At 42.4% G+C, this 11,455-nt stretch overlaps 1 protein-coding gene across 7 annotated transcripts in view; it reads right to left on the reverse strand.

The window, feature by feature from the left end:
- The window catches only part of MLIP (muscular LMNA interacting protein), a 274,040-nt gene that overhangs the window by 113,078 nt on the left and 149,507 nt on the right, over positions 1-11,455 (reverse strand). For 4 of the 7 annotated variants that reach the window (XM_029595699.1, XM_029595705.1, XM_029595698.1 and 1 more), the window contains exon 4: positions 6,484-6,642. The exons of 2 other annotated variants lie outside the window; for them this stretch is intronic. In XM_029595699.1, the coding sequence (XP_029451559.1) occupies positions 6,484-6,642 (159 nt within the window). Of the gene's footprint in view, positions 1-6,483; positions 6,643-11,455 lie in introns of those variants that run through there. One more of the 7 variants, XM_029595701.1, reaches the window with a different exon arrangement.

Genomic DNA, 11,455 nt, shown 5'->3' on the forward strand with positions numbered 1-11,455 from the left:
GCTTCCTAAAATGTTATACTAAGGTCAGACCATATGAGGATTAAAGCATATTCACTGGCCCTAATATGATGTCAACATAAAATTCACAATTTGAGGTGCATATAAGTGCATTTAAAGATTGTGTGACCCACTCAGTGGAACTAACTTAGTAACATAGTGAATGACCACAAATAAAGACCAAATCATCAAAACAGACTACCCAGCAAGGTATTAAATGTTGTAAGTTGTAACTGCCACTCTGTGTAAGTTACCCCCTCACCTTCTTGCTCAGGGCTGTATCTGCTGCTTCATACAGGTAGCCCATATTCAGAAAAATTTCCCCAGTGCTTTATTTCTCTCCTTTTGCCTCTACGGATCCTTTTTATTTATTCCATGCCCTTTTTAATTCTGTTCCTTTTTGTTTTCGCCACCTCCTCTGGGACGGCATTCCAGGCTTCCACCACCCTTTCCGGATAAAAAATATTTCCTGACGTTATTCCTGAGCCTACAACCAAGAGGTCTCATGTCATGACACCTAATTCTACAGGGTTTTTTTTTCCATTGTAAAAGGTTTACCTCTTGCGTATTTTTTATACTTTTGAGATATTTAAAAGTCTGTATCATTTCCTCCGTCTCTCCTCTCCTCTCAGATATACATATTTATTCCTAGTCTCTTCTCATAAGTCTTCCGGTGTAGGCCCCGCATCATATTGGTTGCCTGTCTCTGGATCACTTCTATCCTCTGCCAATCCTTTTTGAGACAAGGCCTCCAAAAATTAACCCAGTATTCCAGGTGAGGCCTCACCAGTGGCCTGGGATACTGAGGCATTATCACCTCTTTTTTCCTAATTATGCTTCTCTCTATGTAGCCTAGAATCCCTCTGGCTCTATTCACTGCCTTGTCACACTTCTGTACTACCTTTATATAATCAGATTTTATTACCCCCAAGCTCTCTCTCAGTCCATACTCATCAAGCTCTCATCCTCCTACCCTACCATTGCAGTGAGCTACTTTGGATTAGTTTTACCCCACATGCATGCCTCTGCACTATTTGGCACTGAATTGTAACTGCCAAGTCTTCAACCATTCTTCAAGCTTTCTTATGTAACCCCTAGGCAGGACGGATCCTTGCGTTTGCACCCAGGGACACATAGAAGAAAAAGGAATGGACCCATTCTGCATACAACTCCTCTTAAGTCTCCCCCTTCTCACTCGCTCCATGGATAGTATTAGTTATCTGAGTTCCAAGGCTCTATATGGGGGATGACCAGTAGTACTTTTACCCGGTTCTTTTTTGCAATAAAGCCCTCATCCATCCTTGGTACAGAACTGATAATTATTACTGTCGGTGCATCCAATAAACACACTAAGAAGCAGAATGGTTTCCAATGGATTTTACTGATAGTTGATTAGATGACTGGCTAATATTTACTGCTTCAAATCAAATTTTAATTAAAGTCAATAAATAATAAGACAGTAGGAAGATTAATAAACTTGTGATGCTACTTCTTTAACAAAATCTTTCATCTCTTCTGGAAGCACTTGTATTTACTAGGGGTGTGCATTCATTTTGAACTTAAATGTAAAACGCTACTTTTTTTTTTTTTTTTTTAACTTAAAAAAGTGATGAGACGTAAACGATCGGATTTCCAACTTATTCAACATAGCTATGTTGAATACGTTGGAAATCGCGATTGTTGATCCAAAATAAAAATTTAAACCCCTCACCCTCCTTAATCCCCCCCCCCCCCCAAAAGACTTACCACAACTCCCTGGTGATCCAGCGAGGAGTGAGGACGCCATTTCTGAAATCCTTTGCGAGGAGTACGTGACGTCGGCGCCACGTCGGAGTGACGCGGCGTCATGTGATTCCCCGCGAGTTCACGCCGGAACGCTCGTTCGGCCCAAAATGAACTTTTGGCCAGCTTGGGGACCCCCAAGCTGGCCAAAATGGTACAGAACAGTTCTGTACCAAGGATGGTTGGCCAGCTTGGGGACCCCCCCAAGCTGGCCAAAAGTTCATTTTGGGCCGAACGAGCGTTCCGACGCGAACTCGCAGGGAATCACGTGACGCCGCGTCACTCCGACGTGGCGCCGATGTCACGTGCTCCTCGCAAAGGATTTCAGAAATGGCGTCCTCACTCCCCGCTGGATCACCAGGGAGTTGTGGTAAGTCTTTGGGGGGGGATTAAGGAGGGTGAGGGGTTTAAATTTTTATTTGCACGTATGGACATAGACTCAAATTATGGAATTCTCCATATGTCCATATTGACCGCAAATGGGACCCCCTTTCGACTTATGGACATATGAACTTAAACTTTTGCTCTGCACATCCCTAGTATTTACACTGATTTTCCTCTTGTTCCCAATTTTGCCAAATACTTTAGAATTATTCAGGTTGAGGATAGTTCAATGCTACTTTAGCTCCCAATTTATTTCCATGCTTTTCCCACTGAAGGCGGGTCCCAATATTTCACCAGAACTTAGTTCCAGTTGTAATACACTTTCCTGAATCCTCTGAAATCCTTTAACTCCTTAGGCAGTGCTGGATGAGCACTTTCTCATTGGCAGTTTCCCTGAATAAGCAGCAAAAAAGTTCTTGTTACCGTTACTTTGTATCCTCTGGTTTCCTTTTCTTTATGCCATTCACTTGAATCCCCTCCTTCAAATTAATTCCTCTACACTCCTGGGATCTTTCAGAATTAAGGATTCCACTTTCCCAATGATTTGATTATTGAGTCCCAGCAGCAAGGACCATCAGTTCCCAAAAATGGAAAAAGAAAATAGTCTTTAAACCCAAAAAAAAGACAAAAATTAAGCAAGAGTCAGGGAGGGTAGAATAACTTCCCAGCCTCAAACAAAGGAGATAGTCCAAAAAGACAGTTAATTTAAATTTCAAACTCCTCTACATCAGGTCACTATCAGAGGAGAGATAGCACACTATAGGTCTTCCTTACCCTAAATCCAGTCTTGACTATAGAGAGGTCCCAATCCACTGTAACACTGGGGATCAGCTTTCACAGGGAATTCTCCAAGAATTGGATTAAAAGAGTAATATCAAACAGAATATGGTCAACAGAGGCCGACCACCAAAAGGAAAAAAGTCACAACTCCTTCCCATTAAATTAAGGAAAATTGCATGGCAGGAGACTTCATGTTGCATGGGAGGTGGACCCTTGGGCTGAGATGGGGTTGGCGCTACCCGTACGAAGGATCCTACGGGTCCCCACCATCGGCAGGCGGAGTGGGCTGACGGATGGAGGCCAGCTGGAGCTTCGCCAATACCAGCCCTCGTTCCCTGCAGGTTGAGCCTTAGGGTACCGGGGCCGGCTGGAGTTAGGTAGGCCTCTGTATGCAGTCATCGAGGAGAGAGTGATGTGGTCAGCCCAGCGGAAGCAACTGAAGAATGGAGGAGTCTGTGCTGGACAAGGCAGGGTCCTGGAGACCCGGGCGCCAAAGGAAACCAAAGTCTGACAGGGGGCACCTGATCAAGAACAGGCTGAAGACTGAGAGGCTACGTCTAGGACCAAGACTAGAGTAGCATCGTAGAACAGGCTGAAGTCAGGGCAGGTGGCAATCCAAGAGCAGTGGCAAGGCAAGGCAGAAGTCAGGACCAGGAGAAGATCAGTGACGAAGTCAGGCAAAGCAGAGGTCAGATCCAGGAGAAGATCAATGGTGTGGTCAGGCAAAGCAGAGGTTGGGTCCAGGAGAAGATCAATGGTGTGGTCAGGCAAAGCAGAGGTCAGGTCGAGCTAAAAATTGGTTGAGTGATGGGAAACAAAGGATAATGATAAATGAAGTTTTCTCGAAAGAAAGGGGAATTATAAATGGAGTGCCTCATGTTTCAGTGCTAGATCTAATTTTGGTCAGTATTTTGATTTGATATTGCAGAGGAGCCTAGAAATAAAGTGTTTGGGTACTTTCCAGGTACTTGTAACCTGGATTGGCCACTGTTGGAGACAGGATGCTGGGCTTGATGTACCCTTGGTCTGACTCATTATGGCAACTTCTTATGTTCTTATGTTCTTAGGTCCAGGAGAAGATCAATGGCGTGGTCAGGCAAAGCAGAGGTCATGGCCAGGAGAAGATGAAAGGCGTGGTCAGGCAAAGCAGAGGTCATGTCTGAGAGTCAATCCGAGGAAGGACAAAGAATCAGGAATGCAGGAACAAAGACGAACAGGAACAGGAACTCTCAGGGATCAGGAACCAGAAACACAGGAGAATCACCAGGAGGCAACAAAGTACACCACCAGTGTGGAGACCTGTTGCAAAAGCGACTAACAGGAGCCGAGCCCGGCCTTAAGTACTGGAGCATCAGCGACATCATCCGGGGCCACAGCCAAGTTCCCACCATGGGCCCTTCAAAATACACAGAGGTGCGAGCACACCTAGGAAGAGGCGCAGCGCTGGATGGCTGAATCTCTCCGCGAGCCATGTGGAGAGACCCGCTGTGGAGCACAGGAGTCCGTCGTAGTACTAGGAGCACCAGGAACAGCCCGAGGATGGAGTCAGCAGCCTACCGCCGCATGGGACATGGAATCAGGCACTGGTTTGGGCGGCTGAAGGTAAGAGGGCGAGCCGCGGGTCTGCCGCAGCCAGCACACGCAACACTTCAGGCTTTTGTCTGCTTGAAAATGCAAGTAAAAATCCAAAATAATAGATGGTGCTGGGGATGATAAACTGCTAGGTGACACCATGTGCAGCTCCCACATGTGGGAGCAAAACCCAAATCTCTCTCTGCTACTTTCTACACAGAACCTCCCCATATAAATGGTACAATCCTTTTAGTTAGGGAAACCAAAGGTTCCCTATACTTTTATCACTTCTCATTCTCACTATTCCTTCAGGAATGTTCACTGTGTTGCAGTTTTTAGTGTCATCTGCAAAAAGAGAAATTTTTCCTTGTAAGCCCTCTGCGACATCACTCACAAAGATATTTAACAGAATTGACTTCAGATCCTTGAGGCACTCCACTAATCACTTTTCTTTCCTCCAAGTGACTTCCATTTACCACTAATCTCTGTTATCTATCAGTCAACTAATTTCCAATCTAATCAACCACTTTAAGACCCACTCCCATGCTGCTCAATTTATTCATGAGTCTCCTATGTGGAGCAATGTTAAAAAAAAATCCAAGTAGTGTATGCCCTTGATGTAATTATTGTAATGATACTGGCTGTTAGGCATCCCCTTGCCAGCTGGGGCTCTGAGTAGGCCATAATCAATCCTGTTCTAGCCTTCACATTAAAGGCTGCAAGATGCAGCAAGGCCAGTCCTTTAAATCCCTCCCTCACTTTTAGCTCCAGGCCTCATCATCAAGTCACCCTGGCTCCTTGCTTTGACCTTTTTTGCAATTACCTTATCTTGCCAAAGGTTCCTGTTTGCCTTGCCTGTGTATATACCTTACCTTGTTCTTGAGTTCCTTATCTTGTTCTTGCCCTTTCTAGGTCTCCCACTGGCCTGGCTTGTCTGTATATTTCTTGCCTTGTCCTTGTCCTGTCTAGGTCTCCCAGTGGCTTAGCTTACCTGTATATTTCTTGCTTTGCCCTTGCTCTGTTTAGATCTCCCAGTGTTCTAACTTGCTTGTGTATTCCTTGCTTTGCCCTTGCTCTGTCTAGATCTCCCAATGCTTAGCTTGTCTTTGTGCTCCTTTCATTGCCTTATTCTGTCTAGGTATACTGGTGGCCTAGTTTGCCTGTGTATTCCTGACCGTGCCCTTGTACTATCTAGGTCTCCCAGTGTCCTAGCTTGCTGGTGTGTTCCCTGCCCTCCCCTTGTTCTGTCTAGGCCTCCCAATGGCCTATCTTGCAGTGTGCTCCTTATCTTATCCTTGTCCTGTCTAGGTCTCCTGGTGTCCTACCTTGCCTGTGTATTCCTTATACTGCCCTTATCCTGCCTAGGCCTCCTGGTGGCTTACCTTGCCTGAGAGTCCCCTGTTTAGGCCTCTCACCAGTGTGTTCTCAGCTTGTTTCATCCTGTGTTTGAGTCTCCCAGTGGCCTATCTCACCAGTGGTCCTTCTGCCCTTGCTCCCCTGTCTCCTGTGGGTCTCCAGTGGTTATCTTATCTCTTATCTGTTCTTGTTTGTCTGGTTCTGTCTTGCCTGCCCTGTTTCCTGCCTAGCTCCATTCCTGACCACAGTCTGCCTTCATTCCTGCCTGAATACTAGAAGTGAAGTCCTGTCAGCCACCAGAACCTGAGGGCTCAATCCAAGGGTGAGATGGCTGGGCAGGAAGAAGACCTTGCCTTACTCTGCTCTTCACCCCTATGATGCTGCAGCCTGGGGAATTACCTTGCACCAGCCTGCCCAGCCTTGATAATTCTCTAGTTACCCAATCAAAAAATCTATCAAATTTGTTTGACCTGATTTTCCTCTGGAAAAACCATGTTGCCTTAGATCCTGCAACTCACCAGATTGTAGATTGTTCACTATCTATTTCTTCAGCAGAGCCTCCATTAAGTAAAAATAAATAAATACAACTGAGAAAGATTTTAAAAGATCTACCTTGTTTAAAGTTTCTTCACATCTACCTCTGTTTGGCTTCTCTGCAGATTTGAAAATGAGTTTAGAGGACTCTACAATCTGAAAGTGAGCTGGAAGTCTTCTGACAGATGGCACAAATGTGAAGGTCAAAGGTTTAGTTCCAAGTTCACCAGGAAGAGCCTAGAAAGCATAATATGAAATCAAGTCACTTTGTATCTTTGAGTTCAAGCTACAAAGGACATCTTTCAGTTTGAGTTCATTACTACAAAGGCCATGGTTTCAGTTACTTTTATGCAATTAACTGTCAGGATTCTATCATAAATACAGTTATTGTCTACAAGTTAGACATTCACACTATAGAGTCTGAGGTAGCACAGGGCATTATACTGTACATGACAATGGAACCTATGTCACACCTTCCGGTCTTTCTTTTACAGACTGTTCTCTGTAAAAGGGGTAGGATCTTTATATAAGCTTGCTCAAAAGGCAAGAAGTCACTGAATTCTAATCAGGTACCTATTACACACAATTTCCTACAAGATGAAAATAACAAGAACATTTTTTAAAAGACTTTGATTCATGTTGTTAAACAGAAACAATGGTAGTGAAAATGAAGGGAGTTGTACAGTGCTGCAATTGTGGGTCAACAGATTTAGAGAGACCTACTGCAGCCTGCAGTGTTATCCTGGGTCCAGTTGTCTGGATTTAGGATGGAGATTAATCAGCTCAGGTCAAACTTGTTCAGAATTATAACCCCCGCTTATCCTGAATCCACCAAGTTGGCCTTCACTTTGCAATCTAAAGAAAAGATGGATTACCATGGGATCAGGTAGGATAAGAGCAGTAAATAAGAGAAATAGCCCCCAAACAATTATTCATCTCCTTTATGGCATTGGAAGTAGAAAATTCCCACAAAGGAAACTGTAGTAGTGACAGAGATGAAGTGCTGGCCTACCGTAAAGAAGAATTTAAGAACAGACTTACAGCCTTGAAGCTCTCATACTAGATAAGCTTGACAAGAAATGATTCAGAGTAATTATTTCTAAATCTCTCAAGTATTCACAGATTTTCTGCAGTTAGTCCAATTTTAATTGAGAGCCTTATATAAACCCAAACTCATATACAGTCCCTTGTTTGTGATTACAGAAAAGTAGAAAAATACGCACTTAATTTTAAAAGCGTTGCTTGCACAAAAATGGCCACGTATGCGGGCCATGCACAAGCAATGCGAATTTTAAGAAGCCATGAAGTACGCACATTCATGCTCATACACGCGTCAAGAATAAGAGGGTAGAAAAGGGTGGGGCACAGGCAGGGCATGAGCATTCAGGGGAAAGGTGAAGCTTACGTGCATAACTCTGAATTTTAAAAAAACTGACCATTGCGTATGTCCATGTGTTATCCGCATTACTTTACTGCAGGTCCCGATGAGGAGCAAGTCTAGAGATTTCGAGTTTTAGGGCTTTCAGCACAGCTTGAAGTTTTGGGGTCAAGTGGGGGCTTACAGGATGAAGAACTAGAGGGGTCTTGTAGACTTCAATATCAACTGGACAAACTGGTGGACTAATTGGAAAAACTGTTTTTTCCCTTGCATGAGCATGTTTTAAAATCTGCTTGCATGCACGCTTAAAAGCTGCTAAAGCCCTAGCGTAAATACGTACGGGACATTTATTCAAATTGCCTCTTGAATACATGCACACAAATGTGTGGCGGGGGATTTTAAATGATATTCGCCTATTTTTGCACATGATATATAATTGCAGCATATTTCTGCTCATGCGCCAATACACACATTTATGGGTGCATGCGTGTTCTTTTTAAAATTACCCAGTCTTGTAGCCTGGAATATAATCCATAAGTCAATGTCTCACCTGCTATTCTCTATCTTATAGATTTTCATTTTTGCTGGACAGAACAATCCAAACTTTGTTTTTATATTTCTTAGGTGCTCCTATATTGCCAGAAATGCCTTCCTTTTCTATGCTGTGGCTGTATTTGGAATCTAAGTATTCTTTATTTCTGCAATAATATAAAGAATATTTAAATTCTTGCAGATCTATAAAAATCTAAATATTCTTTAGATCTGAAGACTATTTAATCCTATAGAGAGTAGGATTACCTGATCAATTTTCTCAAAGTAGAAAGGTAAACAGTGGGAGTGCCTCACGGATCTGTAATTGCACCAGTGCTTTTTAATATATTTATAAATGAGCTGGAAAGGGGAACAATGAGTGAAGTGATCAGATTTGCAGATGACACAAAATTATCCAGAGTAGTTAAATCATAAACGGATAGTGATAAGTTGTAGGAGGACCTTGCAAGACTGGAAGACTGGGCATCCAACTGGCAGATGAAATTTAATGTGGACAAGTGCAAGGTGATACATATATGTAAAAATAAAATAGCCCATAATGTTCCTATTAGGAGCTACCATTCAGGTAGAAAATCTAGGGATCATAGTGAATAATGCATTGAAATATTCTGCTCAGTGTGCTGAAGAAGTCAAAAAAGCAAACAGAATATTAGGAACCATTAGGAAGGGAATGGTGAATAAAACAGAGAATGCCTCTGTATCACTCCATGATGAGACCACACCTTGAGTAGTGTGTTCAGTTCTGGTCACCACATCTCAAAAAAAGATATAGATGCACAGGAGAAGATACAGAGAAGGGCGAATGGAATGATAAAGGGGATGGAACGACTCCCTAAATGGAAAGGCTAAAAAGGTTAGGGCTGTTCAGCTTGGAAAATAGATGGCTGAAAGGAGTTATGATAGTCATCTACAAAATCATGAGAGGACTAGAACAAGTAAATGTGAATCAGTTGATTATTCTTTCAGATAATAGAAGGACTATGGGAAACTCTATGAAGTTAGCAAGTAGCACATTTAAAACAAACTGGAGAAAATTCTTTTTAACTCAATGCACAATTTAGTTCTGGAGCTCATTGCCAAAGGATGTGGTTAAAGCAGTTAGCTTAGCTGGGTTTAAAAAAAGGTTTGGACAAGTTCCTGGAGAAGTCCATAAACTGCAATTAGTCAAGTTGACCTAGGGAATAGCCACTGCTTATTGCTGGCATTAATAGCATGGGTTCTTTTTAATGTTTGGGTACTTGCCAGATACGTGTATCCTGGATTGGCCACTGTTGGTAAGAGGATGCTGTGCTTGATGGACCTTCAGTCTGACCTAATATGGCAACTTCTTATGTTCCTTTCCAAAGTACAGGTACCCATACCTCAATTTTTTTAAGATTTCCTAAAAAAAATTGAGATTTCCTAAAAAATTGAGATTTTCTAAAAAAAATTTCCTAAAAGAAATGTAAGGATGTCTCATTAAGTCTCAAGGACTTTTGTTGCTGGAGTTATGGGAAGGCACTCTGTGTACTTTTCAAGCTCAAAGTTCTTCATAAATTGAATTTCTAGTAGCTTTGGTAGAAATGTTTTAAAAATTCACTGGATCATCACCTTCCCTTCTATCTGGAATTCCCAAAATTCTCAAATTGTTTCTGACTCTTATTTGCATCTTTCAAGCCTCTTTTCAGTTCACCAATGATTTTGGCTTTTCCCTGGAATACTGTTACAATATTTTCCAACAAAGAAGTCCTTTCTTTCAGATCACTCCCTTGCTTTTAAAATGAAGAAACATTTTTATAATGTAAAGTCACCTCCATTTTAATTTCTTTGGTATCATTAGACTTATCTGTCATTAGTACCCTTTACAATTTGCAGCTCTTTCATGATCATGGTAAGGCAGGGTTCAGTTTCCATGCTCATAGTCATTTTCTGTGATACTAGAGGTTCTGTTTGAACCTTTTGACTCCATGTGATGCTGCAAAAGCCATTTCTATTTTGCCCAATTTACCACTGGCCATGGCAGTTATCTTTTAGGATAAGTATTTGGAAGACACAGAAATTATGCATACAGAGTTTACACATTTTTGGCGTGTTCATCACAGACCAGATTTCTCACATGTCTATCTGGCAACAAGCTCTCTAGCACCTTTTCCAGACCCTGAGATTATGCAGGCTTGACAAAATTCACAAATCTGACATAGGGCAGGACTTGTTTAGCAGTGCCCTCCAGGAAGTAGTGGAGGTAATATTTGGGAGGCTTTGAGTTTATGAGTCTGTAACTTTATTTGGGGGGTGGATGAATAGGGCAAGTCCAAGAGTCAAGGGTATTCAAATGGGTGAAAGCAAGTACTAAGCACACATTCCCTTCCAGATGGAACAGCATGGAGTGGGTGTGTCATCACCAGCTGCCTGGCACTGAGTGACTACAGAAAGCCACTTTGCATGAGCTGGGTTCAGCTGTGCTGGAAGAGGACAACCTAGCTAATGTGGCAGGAGTCCAGTTGGCGGAGAGAATGCTAATGGTCTAGCTGGTCCTCTAATGAATAATACAGTGAAGATCAGAGATGTTGCAACTGGTAGCATGGAAGGCAATCAGACAGCAATGGCAGAAGGAGGTGAAAGAGTGCATGCCTCAGCTATATGCAGGTGTTTATTTTTCCATGCTGATTCAATAAAGCTGCAACCTTTTTTTTAGTACGTCTATATATGTATGCTTTATAATCAGCAGATATCTGAGGATGTACAAAGAATGTGCAAGGGTGCCATGTCAGAAATGTCACAGCTGCCTATATATTAATGCAGCTTCTACCTGATAACATCTTTTGCCATAGCACACCTAATCCCATGTGAAACCAATTATTTTTCATTTTTCAGAAATGTTGAATTCAATGAGAGATGGAAGCTTTAAGCATGCAACCTTTAATTTGGACCTCATTTACACAGCATCATTTTATCAAACAAGAGCTCTAGCCAATGACTACATGACACTAATGCTAAGTCATGATCATGATCATGATCAGACCATGATACAACACCTTACAGGCAACTTGGAATATATTCTGAAATAAGTGTCATACAGAGCGAAATAAAAAAATCTCTCTAGCCCTAGAGTGAATATATTAAAGCTCCAGTCTACTTCAC

The sequence above is a fragment of the Rhinatrema bivittatum genome, chromosome 3 (genome assembly GCF_901001135.1).
Source record: "Rhinatrema bivittatum chromosome 3, aRhiBiv1.1, whole genome shotgun sequence".
NCBI classification, from domain to species: domain Eukaryota; kingdom Metazoa; phylum Chordata; class Amphibia; order Gymnophiona; family Rhinatrematidae; genus Rhinatrema; species Rhinatrema bivittatum.